Here is a 14,095-nt window from a genome sequence, read left to right on the forward strand (position 1 = left end):
GAATTTGTTTCAGTTACTGTTATATATTGTCCTAAATACTGAGAATTTAAAATTTCTAAATTCTAGGGTTGTGAGTTCAAACAAAAAGCAGATTTCTGAGAGAATCATTACCTATGGTTCTAAGTGGTAAAGAACTATTGTACCAAAAGAAATTCCTAACTCGATCAACCTTAATAAATTATTAAAACCAAACAAAAACATCTTCTTCTGGAAAAATGAGGGAAGAGAGGCTGGAGCTGGAGGCTGGGGAGGGCACTGAGGGGGAAAGGGCCCAGAGCAAGGGAATGACAAGCCACACGGTCCACCACTGGAAATTACACATTATTTCAGCAGTGTATGATCAACTGCAGCCTGGAATCCTGTGGCCTGGAATGTGCCTTCCTACTGGAACCGAAAATGCTTTAAGGAATACATGGTTGAAACTCTGTGATGGAAGAAATTATTGACACTGGCTTGTTATAAAAGAAGACGGCATGGACTTCGAGATGTGGCAATAAAAACACGGACACATGCCAAGGCCCCACTTACGGCATTGACTTGTCTGGTGCTGATAAAACAACCAGATCCTCAGATTTTATCATCAACAGTTAAACTTCTCAAGACTTCTGTAGTGCACACCTAACACATCCATTATCTATTTGGATAACGTGTGTATGTACTTAGGTGTGTACACACAAACACACACATACACAGAATTCTTAGGCCTGTCTAATTTTTACCTTTCTCCATCCACTCTGATGGGTACCCTTAAGATCTGGTCCTGGGCTCTGTCTTTTCTTTCTCTTTTCTCCCCATTCAAGGCCTCTTCCACTCTTTTACCCACTAATCTTATAAAATAAGCTTCAGTGTTCATCCTAAATGTTTATTTCTAATAGCGCTTGTGAAAGACACCTCCACACAAAAGTTCCAACATCTCTTCAAACCCAATACACACAAGTACCCCATCTTCCTTCCTCTAAGATCAGGTCCCTTCCCCAACTTTCTCTTCTCCTGTTTGTGACAATACTGTTTACCTGGTCTAGAGCCAAAGTAAGCCAACAAGGACACATCTTTATCCCGTAGAGTAAAGCTGTCCCCAAAGCTGTGATCTTCCCTTTAATATAATCTCTTACAGCTGTTCCCACCTTTCAATCCCCACCATCACCACCCAGCTGTCTCTCTTCTCCTTGCATCTAGAATACAGATTTAAGTTTCAACTATATCCACCCCTTTCAAACAACTTTTCCCCCAAGCAACCACTGGCTTTAAAAAAAAAAATTGTTAAACGCTTCAATTCATCAATATGGCAAAGCTCTTTGTTATGGCTTGAAAGGACACCCACAATCTGTTCTCCACCTACCTTACTCATTTCCTACTCTAGAACCTCTGCTCCAACCAGATGGTGCTCTTCGGTTCTCTCACTGTCTCCTGACCTTTTTATGAACAACTATTCCTTTGCTTACATTACTCCTTATCAACAAACCCCCAGTGTAGTTAGACCGTGTACTTATCATAGTCCAGTGCCCCTCTTGACATCTGCCTTCACATTACCTCCTTTGACGACCCAGGCCAAAGTGTCCCCTTACTCTTTGGAAACGATAGGTTGCTTCACGTACATAATATCCAGGCGATACCAGTTCCAAAGGTGGTACTAGTGCCTTAGGCCTGGTAAAGTTAGTTACACTCTTGCAAATGCATCTTATATCCTAAGATTATAGACTGATGAGTGGCAAGGACTGATAGTACCCAGTACAAGTATGCAATTCATAAGTTTGATTGATTGGTGAACAGATTAAATGAAAAGGATTTGTCCATCATTAATAGAAAAAGGACAACTCTCCTCTCATGTACCCTGTACCCTTGTATCCTCATTCATCTTCATGAAGAATATTTCCAATCATAAAATGGTGAAGTGAAGATGTTTCCATCTACTTCCCTCTAAAATTATCCCCACGCAGTATAAAGTACAAGTAACAAAATACAAATTCTATCTTCCATGAAACTATGAGGTACTTGCAACCCTGAATATGAGATCAGAAATTAGATGGAGAAGTAATAAATGGTTTAGCTCTGAAACTGGAAAACAAGCACAGGGGAGGTTGAGATGAGGTGCTGAAAGAGCAAGAGTGGGGAATAACAAATTACTAAATAACCACACATTCTATACAACTTTTTTCATCAAGAAGCAGAGTCTGTTGGATCATCCCCTGAATCTGGGATAGCCTTACAACTTATTTTTTTGAAGAACAGAATGTGATGGAAGTGATGTTACTCAGTCCCAAGCTTAAGCCTCAAGAGAGAGAGGCCATGCAGCTCCATTCTCACCATCTTTAATGCTATCCTGAGAACACCATGTGAAAAAGCCCAGGCTAGTCTACCGGCAGATGAAAGGATATATAAACAGGGATAAGCCATTCTAGCTGAGGCTCCCAAGGCCAACCAGACTGCCAACTGCTAGACATGTGTGAGAGGCCATCCTAACCAACCAACTCATAGAATTGTGAGAAATTATAAATCATCACTGTTTTACACCACTAAGTTTTAGAGTGGCTTGCCCTATAACAAAGGCTAAAAGACACAGGACAGTAGGCAAAACTCTAGCAAATGAATGAGACCACCCCTCGCAAATTCAGCTCCCTTTTCCTGCTGAGAAAGGTGAAGCAGAAATAGCATGCATGAAACAAGAGCAGGATGCTCTTAAAAAGAACTTTTGGAAATTACAAATATAATAGATAACAGAAAATCTTAAACTCAGTAAAAATACTGGAATATAAAATCAGAGAAATCTTCCAGAAAGCAGAATAAAGATAAAGAGATGAACAGGGCCAAAAATATACATAATAAAGGATCTTCCCCCTCCTCAAAAGAAAAAAAAAGGGGCTTCCCCGGTGGCGCAGTGGTTGAGAGTCCACCTGCCGATGCAGGGGACGTGGGTTCGGGCCCCGGTTCAGGAAGATCCCACATGCCGTGGAGCGGCTGGGCCCTTGAGCCATGGCCGCTGAGCCTGTGCATCTGGAGCCTGTGCTCTGCAACAGGAGAGGCCACAACAGTGAGAGGCCCACATACCGCAAAAAAAAAAAGGATCAATCTAAGAGGTCCAACATCTGATTAACTTGTTCTACAGAGAAGAAAGAAAGGAGGGAAGGAAGGAAGGAAAGAAGGGAGGGAGGGAGGGAGGGAGGGAGGGAAGGAAGGAAGGAAGGAAGGAAGGAAGGAAGGAAGGAAGGAAGGAAGGAAGGAAGAAAGAAAGAAAGAAAGAAAAAATGAAAATGGGAGGAAATCATCAAAGAAATAAATCAAAAGAAAATTTCCCCAAATTGAAGACTATACGTTTACAAAATCAAAAAGCCAAGAAAGCATCCTGCCCAACAAATGGAAAAAAAGACATCATGGTGAAACTTCAGAATACTAGAGAAAATCTAAAAACCTTTGGAGGATGGGAAGGAGAAATAAAGGGCCAGGAATAAGAATAATATTAGATTTCTCAGTAGCAACATTGGAAGACAGGAGACAGTGAAGTAATGCCTTCAAAATTCCAAAGGGAAAATAATTATAACTGGGAAGACTATGGGAAAATATTCCAAAGGGAAAATAATTATAACTGGGAAGTGTGAAGATAGAATCAAGATACTACCAGACTTTCAAAAACTCAAAACATCTATTCCCATGCTTCCTTTCTCAGAAAGCTCCTAGGGGATGCTTCTTAACAAACTGAGGAAATTTACCAAGAAAAAAGAGAGTATGGGATCTAGGCAACAGAAGATAAAAAATAGGAAAGAGATGAAAGAATTCCTAGAAGGACAGCTATGTAGTACAGCAGGCATTAAGTGCAGCAGGACAGACAGGAGCAGGAAGATGAAAGGCTCCATGAAAGAAATTTTTAGAAAATAATTCATAAAAATGTTTGACAGGTATGTGGACACGTTTTTGAAAGGTGGTTTGTAGAGCTGCTGGAGAGTTAGAAGCACCAGCCAAAGCTTCAAAAAAAAGGCTAAGCAAATGAAAATGTGAAGCAATTATTAACTTTGATAAAAACAAAAGGAGTCCCAGAACATACAGTTCTCTAAACAGGAAATACATCTATACTTCTTGGCTCAGCACTAAATATTTATATACTCATAATCACAAAATCATTAAGGATTTAACTAAGAATTGTGATGGATTATCCTGAGAGAAAGGGGAAGATGCAAGAAAGCATGAACCATCATCCACCTTAAAAGTAAATCTAGAGGTAATATGTAAAATCGGAGAATGAAGATAGCAGTTTTAAAATTATGATGGTAAAAACCTGAAGAACCAGTTAAGATTTGAAAGTGTCTCACTCTGAGAAGTGAGACAGCAGGGGTGGGTGGGAAGAAGATAGGTGGGGATATATCATTTTTACTATAGGCTTTTTTTTTTTTTTTTTTTTTTTTACTATAGGCTTTTTAAAGCACACTTTTAAAGTTATAAACGGGTTATATGTCATGGATCCCATATTTAGATAAATTCAGTAGTTTTACATGAATTGACAGATTTCTCTGTCAACTGACCCATCCCGTTATTCATTTTCTGGCTGAAATGTCCCAGTTGTATGTCATCCACAGCGCTAATAGTAAGAAGCTCCCCACGTCTCTCCACCAGGGTAATATCTGAGCTTTCATTTTCCTTTTGCTGCTATCAAGAAAGTCTCACCTTTCATACATTTCAAGATTAATTCAACTAATCTAAAAACACATTGACCCTTCCCTCGCTGTGTTATGTTTACAAGGATCAGAGAGAATACACAGCTTGCTGGGCACAGTAACATAGGTTTCAAAGGCACCTATTTTATAGCAAGTGAAACATTTTTATGCAATTCCTTCTCTAAAGTTCCTCCCAATTACGAAAAACTATACACCTGAATCCTCTCTTCAAATTACAGCAAGACAGAAACATAAAATTACCCACCAGGACCACTGTACTTGGTATAGTGTGACATCCGAGGAAAGGACACCACCTCACTGGGCAGAGCTGAAATATTCAAAAGTTAGCTAGCTCCTGACTAGAACAAAAACACATCATCAGTTAAAGTTAAGCCCCAACAGAGCCATCCCTTCTTGTTGGCTTTTCACTTCTCACAAACAGAAAACAGGCAAGGTGAGCGAACACCTGTACCTTGAAGGTGACAGGGAACATCGTATTCGATCTCATCGTGTCTCGAGGGGCTTAAGAACAGAGTTCCGTCCACCAGCGGGAACTGCTCGAACACCGGGAGTGCCCGGTGGCACAGGGCACAGTTCACCACGTTCCTGTGGCTGGCGCTGAGGGCCGCGAGGATGAACTTCCGCAGATCCTCGCCCTGGCCCATCTGGGCATCGTCCTCCACCCGCACGTGGAAAGTGTTCAGCTTGTGCCGGGGGATGTGAGTGAGGAGCTCGGACAGGTCCAGGCGCCGCAGGAACTGCACGGGCGCGTCGAAGTGGCCCCCCCTGTGAACTGACAACCCGGCCGGACTGTAGTCAAAGTGGGCGTTTCGGAACACGTGGCCCCCCGCCAGGGCCTTTTTGTGAGGCTCCAGGTGGATGGCGTTCTTTAGGAACTCCCCGAGGTACCTGGAGGAGCGGGGGCCGCTGAAGTGGGCGGGGGAGAGGATGGAGTAGCCGGTGGGCGGGGACTGGCCCGGGGAGCCGCAGGGGGAGCGCGCCCCGTAGGCTGCGGCCCCGCCGCCCTTCTCCTGGGAGTTCTGCCGGTCCATGGAATGCCGGCGGGGCAGGTCGTGGCTCAGGCCTTTCTGGGGCTTGGTGGGCGGCCGGCACTTCTTGGCCTCCTCCACCGCCTCACCGGGGGGCCTCCCGGTGTTCCTCTCCGACCCCGACTTCTTCTTTTTCTCATCCTGCATCCGCTTCACCTGGTACCAGTCCGTGTCCTTCTTCAAGTGGCCCTGGCCGCAGCGGCAGGAGCAGAAGCGGAAGGCCAGGTCGTAGCCCTTCTTGGTCCACATGTTCTGGCGGCACTGCTTCTCATTCCAGCTGCGGGCCCGGCCGATGCAGTTGAACTGGACCAGGATGCTGCTCTCCCACTCGTAGAAGCACTGCAGGTGCATCCAGGTGCTGTGAGGGCAGTGCTCGTTGTTGCACACCACCTTCTGGTAGTCGTCCTTCTCCAGGTCAACCGGCCTCCCAAAGCTGCAGATCAGTGGCGTGGCACAAGGGGCTTCTGGGGAGAAACAGAGAGAGAGAGAGAGAAAGTCAGCTAGCGGGCTGTGGGATTCCAACCCATGGCCAAGTGTGAGATCAAAGCTACCATCCCACCTTAGCCCATTCACGCCAAAGGTACGATTTTTCTGGTGTGGAGATTTCTAATACTGGAATAACACCAGACAGGGTTCAAAAACATTCACCATTTTCTTCTGGTGTGATGTTGTACCAAGGGAATTTATTTTCTGATTATCCGTTCTCTGCTGAAAAACATACCAGTAAGCTTCAAAAAGTCCAAATCCTTCACAGTGCAATTAGCCATATGTCAGTACTTGTAACAGTGTAGTATGAGGTCTTCCTGAGACGTGGGTGTAATGAAAGGCAGTTTCAGGGTTCTTTTAAAAATGAATCACTCCTGTGGCTTCCCTGGTGGCATAGCAGTTAAGATTCCACCTGCCAATGTAGGGGACACGGGTTCCAGCCCTGGTCCAGGAAGATCCCACATGCTGCAGAGCAACTAAGCCCGTGTGCCACAACTACTGAGCCTATGCGCCTAGAGCCTGCGCTCCGCAACAGAGAAGCCACCGCAATGAGAAGCGCAAGCACCGCAACGAAGAATAGCCCCCACTTGCCACAACTAGAGAAAAGCCCACGCACAGCAACAAAGGCCCAGTGCAGCCAAAAAAAAAATAAATAAAATGAAATTTTTTAAAAAAACCCACACCATTCACTTTATAAAAACAAACATACAAAATGAATCACTCCAGTGAACTAGGAAATATGACGGAGCCACTGAACCAACAAGTTCAGATGGTAGCTCCAAAAGGGCCCTCGAAACACTATCACGGGATTTAGGTTATACTGAATACCACAGAGAAAAGAAGACAGACTTGCCTCATATAATACAACATGCCACCAAACGAAGCGGCAGAGATGATGGGACCCACAAAGCCTATGGCTATGTTACAAATCATCCCTGTCAGTGTCGGATTCCAGGAACTTAGCAAAATGGCCCAAACTGACCTGTCTACCCCCGTGATCACCGTGGCTTCCCCATCTACCTCCCGGGTGTCACAACGCTTAATCTTCACTTCTCCAAACTCCAACCGCCCAGTGTAGCAATTCACAGCATGGACTCTGCAACCAGACTACCTCGGTTAGAACCCCAGCAGTACCACTGATGAGCTGTGTGCTCAGTGAACAAGTTACTTTACTTCTCTTTGTGTCAGCTTCCTCTGTAAAAAAATGGCAGATAACAACTGAATGTACCTTATATGGCTCTTAAAAGGATGAAATATACGGATACACAGGTGGTGCTTAGAGCAGGGACTGGCACGTAGTAAACCTTTTCCCCTTCCTCCCAGTCTTCAAGGCCCATCTCTAGATGCCACGACTCCCCTCTTCCCTTGCATCCTGATCTCCCCACCCCCAGGAAGCTTCTGGACTGAACCTTACCTGAGTCCCCACTGTGGTTGGTCCCCACCGGGTGATGACTCAGGAAAGGACGCCTACTACTCAGCTTTGTGCTCCTGGCACCACTGGGCTCATGCCTTGCACAAATCCAGTGCTGAATAAAGGTGCACTGAAAAGACACTGGCACATGAAACCCACACATGACAAGCAGAGCAGAAGGAAGAGAGAGGGCTGTAATCCTAGGCAGAAAGACTAGTGCAGGGAAGCACACTGAAAAGAAGGAGAAGAGTGGTATGTATAGTGGGCAAATTAACTGTAGTCACCTGAAATGTAGACACCTTTAGTATCTTAAAATGTTAATTAGTCAATTAAACCAAGTTCAGTTGCTTTTATCTTTAATCCTTCAGAGGAACAGCCTCAAAGGCAGTGACTCTGTAATGTAATGGCAATAACCAAAGTGATATTAACCCAGGACTAAGGAAATCAAATTTAAAGAATGACCTAGCAGTACCTTTGCATTCACGATACCCAAAATTTTAAATGCTGAGATGGACTTGATATTTCTTTTAAAAGTATTTTCACATTTCACAGACTAGGTGTTTAGAAAGTAAGTAAATGAATAATGTCATGCCTCTTTTTCAAATTCCTAAGTCTTACAATTTACAGAAACATATAGGAAACTTTTTTTTTTTTTTGCGGTACGTGGGCCTCTCACTGTTGTGGCCTCTCCCGCTGCGGAACACAGGCTCCGGACGCGCAGGCTCAGCGGCCATGGCTCACGGGCCTAGCCGCTCCGCGGCATGTGGGATCTTCCCAGACCGGAGCACGAACCCATGTCTCCTGCATCGGCAGGTGGACTCTCAACCACTGCGCCACCATGGAAGCCCAACATTTTTTTAACTGTAAAAAACAGGACTGGTGGCATTCAAAAATCACACCTATAACAAATTAGCCATATTATAGAAATGTATTTGATTGTTTCCTGAAAGCTGTTTCTAAATTTACAAAGTTCCTAGCTCTTAAGAATAGCAGGCCCACAAAGGTATAAATGGAATACAAACACCTGATACAACCAAACCTTTAAGGAGGAAGTGGAAAGAAGGGAATCCCACATTCAGTGAGGTCCTGTGTTACACACCTCCCCTGGGACATTAGTCTGAGCTGTGATAGCTTGACTAACAAGCAAAATGAGAAACGGTCCCTTTATACAAAGTCAGCATGGTTTTAAAGATGTATAGGAGGGCTTTCCTGGTGGCGCAGCGGTTGAGAGTCCGCCTGCCGACGCAGGGGACGCGGGTTCATGCCCCAGTCCAGGAAGATCCCACGTGCCGTGGAGCGGCTGGGCCCGTGAGCCATGGCCGCTGAGCCTGCGCGTCCGGAGCCTGTGCTCCGCAACGGGAGAGGCCACAACAGTGAGAGGCCCGCGTAAAAAAAAAGAATGTATAGGAACACTCCAGTACCTGTTTCTACGGCTTCACCGCCAAATATTCCATACTCAGCTTGTATTTCTCCCTGCCCAAGTGAAAATAATCAGGGCTCACCTCATTCTGGGCACAAATCTCAAGTAGTTTCAAGTCTGGACAATAAGATAATGAGGCTGACGTCACTTGGGCAATGTCTGTCACTCTCTTTCTCATCCTGTATCCTTCCTCCCCACTCAGGCCTCGGTCCCCCCCCACCCAGTAAAAGGGAAGGACCTGACTGTAGTCATTTACACTGGCTGCCCAACAAACCCAAAGCCCCTGACAGACTCATCCACGCTCACAGGAACCCCCCAAAGCAGACACTGCCATTTTCAGCTTCTCAACTGTGAAATTTACTGTTTTCACCACTCTTAAAGTAGTTTCAGGCATCACAAGAAGATGGGGAGTTTGGCGGGGTGGAGGGGCGAGGAGGGGCTTCTGAAGTCACATGAGGCTTCCTAGACAAAGCCTAAGGTAGGGACTCGGTCATTTTCATCATTGTAAACCCACTACCGTGAAGATGGTATCATGCCTAACAAACGTCTTGTTGAAGGCAAGTACGGCCCAGTCGGATTTAGGACTCTGCAGCAACTGGGTGCTGGAGGAGGGACAGGGGAGGAAGCTGGCCACTGGGGAGCACAGCCCGCTGCTCCGCCCCTGAGTTGCAGCAGGCCTTCTAGACACAGCACAGGATTCTCTCTGGGGCAGAGCCTGGCCCTCACCCTCACTTCCTCAGACTTACCATAATCTATTCTACCCTCCTTCGGCAACCAGCTACCAAGTGCAAAATTTAGGGTTTCTGAACAACTATTTTATTTTACGACGGGGATCTGTTCCATACACTAATTCTTCTTACATGGGAACACATCCCCTTGTTTACAGGGCAAGTTCCCCTCCGGGTATGACGGTTCTGACCAGAGGGTCCTCGTCGCTGAGCTTCCTGCGAGGCCAGAGCATGGTGACTGCGGATACGGACTCTGGAGCCAGCCAGCCAGCCTGCATTGACTCTCAGCTCTAAACTTGTTAGTTTTAAGACCTTTGACTAGTCACTTAACCTCCCTGTGCTTCTATCTTCTCAGCTGTGAAATGGCAGAAATAAGAGTGAGCACCTACCTGAAAGGGTTGCCATGAAAATCAAAGGAGTTATTAAGGCAGTTTGAACAGTGTCCGGCACATAATGAGCACCAGTTGAATGTAAGCAATTATTATTAAAAGCTTTATCACTTTATATTACCTGATGGAAAAACCAAAGGACTTTGAATGTGTTTAGAGCAAAGCTACAACCAGGAAGTGACCGTCCTCCTTTCTCCATCTGTAAATAAGTGCAAGAAATGTTCTGCTTCCCTACAACGAACAAAGCAGGGTGGTGTGCGTAAAATAATTCACTAAATAGCTACTGAGAAGTTTTAAAGAAGAAGGAAAATTTACTTCTTCTAACCCCTTAAAGATTTTCTACTCTGTGTCAGACAAATAAGTATCTTGCTATGTGTATTTTTCAACCTAAACAATCTTTTCCAAGCCTGGATAACAGGGATTCATAAAAGGCATGGCTGTACTTGATTCATGAGATGTGTTCCTAAAGAACTTACATAATTCGAGACCGATTACCCCCTAGTCTGGGGGTAGAGTGTGGGGAAATGCATCCTCAGAATGCATAAATCTGCAGCCGTGTGCTGTATTTTTGCTTTACTGGTGCTTTTTAATATCAGCATTACCTCTAATATTTCTCAGTTGTGCCTCATAAATTGACAGCATGGCATATCATAGTGTTTTATCACATTTCTGTCCCAAAGTTACAGATTTTCAGGATGTTTTTCAGTACCAGTATTAGCATACTTGGATATTTTGAAAGCTATAATAAAGGTTTAAATTATAAGTTAATTTTAAAATAATAACACAAATGTCACCAAAATCCATGAAAAAGTTCTATAAACAACAAGGGTTCACATAATATTGCCAAGGGTTAGTAAGTATTTCTCTTTAAAAGAAAAGGTAATGACATTGGGTAACAAAGCATTTTTATAATTCAGTTGACCTGCTGGCTTTGAAAATATGAGATGGCTTGATGCATAACGTAGGGGAATGTGTCTGTTGAAATTTTCCATATAATGTGAAGCTTTTATTATTATTTATGTGTCATTAGTTGAAATTTGCATAATTCAGTTCGCATATAATGGGATCACACTGTACTAGGAAATAAATTAGCAGGCTGCCTTTTCTCCTGCTTGGAGATTTAGATCTTGAGGGCGCTGTATCAGGGAGAACTACATAGCACCCTAGCATTTCATGTACTGCATGCACTCACCCTGAAGGAGAGGTCGGTCCAAGAGCCCTCGGAACCAAACCACAATACCATAGGATGGGAACAGAACTCCAGATTAAGTATAAGTGTATGTGCACTAGTGTGTGCATGTGTGCCTGTATGTGTGTAGGCATAGAACTGCAAAGAGACTGCCCAGTTGTTAAATTATCCCACTGTCAAAGACTTCAGAAAAGACCTCACGTCATCCTCAAGTACTATAATCCAAATTTAAAGCACTTTCCTTGCTTCTCTGAAACACTCTAGAACCTGATTTTGATTATCCTTGTCAGTGGCCTCCCCTTTACCTGCACAAATATTCAAAATATGGCCATAATCAAAACTCCTAAATAATACTTTTTATATGTAATTCCCATTTTACCACCTAAGTTATAAGCACAGTGTGCCCAAAACGTTGACCTACTTCTCTCTTGATGCACCCAGAATGGTGCCTGGAGACCAAAGGCCACAGTGGAGTTGTCCCCTCCCCTTGCCTCTGGATTCCCAAAGCCCTCAGCTTAAAAGACAAATGGCTTCACCTCCCCTCGGTCTGCCCAACAGGTAAAACATATGGCTGCATGATTAACTGGCAACATGGGTTATCTGCAGACCAGGTACCTGTCAAAGAATACGATCCATAACTCACTGCTGTTCAATGTCTTCCAAAAGCTCAACTGAGAGAAACAATTTTTAAGAAAGAGTCCATAGATGATGTCCACACATTCCTCTAGATCAGAGTTCCAGCGGGGTGGTCTGGCCTGCAGTGCCTTATTAAACAGGGTTTTTTGTTATGAAGTGTTAAGTGCCTTTTAGATGTATCATGCCCTCTCTGGGTCATCCAGGCCTTCACTCCAGCCCCGTTCATATACTTACTCATATGCCAGGACCCTGGATTCATTTGGGTGCGTGAGCCGTGCGCTAGATAAAAGCTATCCCTTAGTTAAGCCAGGTGTCCCAGAGTTGGTTACTTGGACCACATTGTTTTATTCCCTGGACAGGCTGTTTTGAATGACATGAGCAGGCCTAATTTGTTTTATTTGTTTTATTTATGAAGGGACATTGTCATGGACATTGCTCAGTATTTTATAACATCTTATAAGTCCCTGGTTTTGTTTTGCTTCATTTGTTAATCTGATGGACACTGTAGCACAGGCCACTGCTTCTGTTTGCCTCTTTCCTCTGTGTGCTACAAATCTGAAAGCCACATTTGTGACCTACCTCTTGTAAAGCCTCAAGACGTCCATTATTTTTCCCAACAGTATCATCTCTATTACTAATATTCTCACTTATTTATTACTTCTTATAGTATTACATGTATTTTTGAAAGCCACTTTATTTTTAGAAGAAGGAGGCTATAAATGATCAAAACAAAAATCTGTTCCCCACCTCTCCTCATAACCTTCAAACCAGCTTTGCCTAATATGTGTCAAAATTTGGACTTGATGGGGGCCCAGGTGTTCCCCTCCCATCTCACTTTCCAAAGTCGGCCATAGCAGGGTGCAAAGTGAGAGGGGAGGCCGGTGCTGACCCACAACCCCAGGAGCCCCACAGACACAGCACCTTCAGGAAAGGCTGCCCCCTCCGCCTTGCCTGCGGCACAAGCGGTGGGTCCTGGAGCCGCTCTGCTCACCCGCTCCGTGCCTCTCCCCCATCCCACAGCCCACGCCTCTCACCCACTTCCCCTGGGCCCAGCTTCCCACTCTGCTATTCATACCCAAGACTCTACTGTTCCCAGCCCACCTGGCTTCTCTCAGACACATCTCGGGCTGGCTCTGCCAGCCAACCTGGCTCCTCTGGCCTCCTTGCCCCACCTGGACCGTGCAGGTGCCTCCCCCATCACCTGCTCCCAGCCTCACTGGTGAAATTAGACATGGTGAAGTGGGCTCAGACTCCCCCCAACTCCACCCCGCCTTGTCTTCTTCTGGGGGTGTGTGGAGGGGTCTCTCTCCTGGGGTCTAACCCACAAAGTCTAGACTCTTCCAGGCATTGTCATCCTCATGTGGGCCCAGTCTTGCCTCCGCTTAGCTCTTCCCAACAGCAGCCTCTTTACCTCCCCTTCTCCCCTTCTCCCCCCTCACCTAGCAAACCCAGGTATTCAGTTCTGGAAAATATGAAAAGGAGAATCCCATGTTCACTGCAGAGACTAGCTCTAAGGGGTGAGGCAGAAAAGAGAGCAATGAACTGAGAAATTGCAAGTATTACAGATGTGGCCACACAATCTGAACTTGCTGCAGGGTCACATCACCACTGACAACTACAAAAATCCAACCAACTCCATCTTCCTAGGATGGCTACTGAAAAAACGCCAATGTAAAAACTTAATAGCAAGAATAGCAGATTACTGTAGTCATCTCGATTTTATTAATGGCATTAGCAGTTATAATGACAACTTGTTTTAATCATAAAAGTCATATTCATTGGTAAACTAATCATAGATACATGTACTCACATATAAGAATATAAGAAAAAATAAGTTTATACCAGGTGCCAAGTGAAATAAGGCACATGCGGTCATATATATGTGTACATGAGCGTATCTATGAATAACCAGATATCACCTTATCAATGTAATTTCATACACATGCACGTGTACACACACACACGCCTACTCTAGATGCAATATTATTTCCACAGTGAACAACAACAAAAGACCCTTGCTTTTGCTAACCAAGTTCTTAAACAGTTAAATTTGAACCTCGAGATCCACTGTAAACCCATCCTTCTGGCAATTACAATTGCCAGTAAACAACTGTTTGCTTTATGGGTTGCCCTTCCTCATGTCA

The 14,095-nt window shown here is 44.6% G+C and overlaps 1 protein-coding gene across 1 annotated transcript in view; it reads right to left on the reverse strand.

Moving 5' to 3' along the window:
* The window catches only part of HECA (hdc homolog, cell cycle regulator), a 39,844-nt gene that overhangs the window by 4,836 nt on the left and 20,913 nt on the right, over positions 1–14,095 (reverse strand). Inside the window, exon 2 of the mRNA XM_065889233.1 lies at positions 5,116–6,156. Within this exon, the coding sequence (XP_065745305.1) occupies positions 5,116–6,156 (1,041 nt within the window). The remainder of the gene's footprint in view (positions 1–5,115; positions 6,157–14,095) is intronic.

This window comes from Phocoena phocoena, chromosome 12 (genome assembly GCF_963924675.1).
Source record: "Phocoena phocoena chromosome 12, mPhoPho1.1, whole genome shotgun sequence".
Lineage (NCBI taxonomy): Eukaryota > Metazoa > Chordata > Mammalia > Artiodactyla > Phocoenidae > Phocoena > Phocoena phocoena.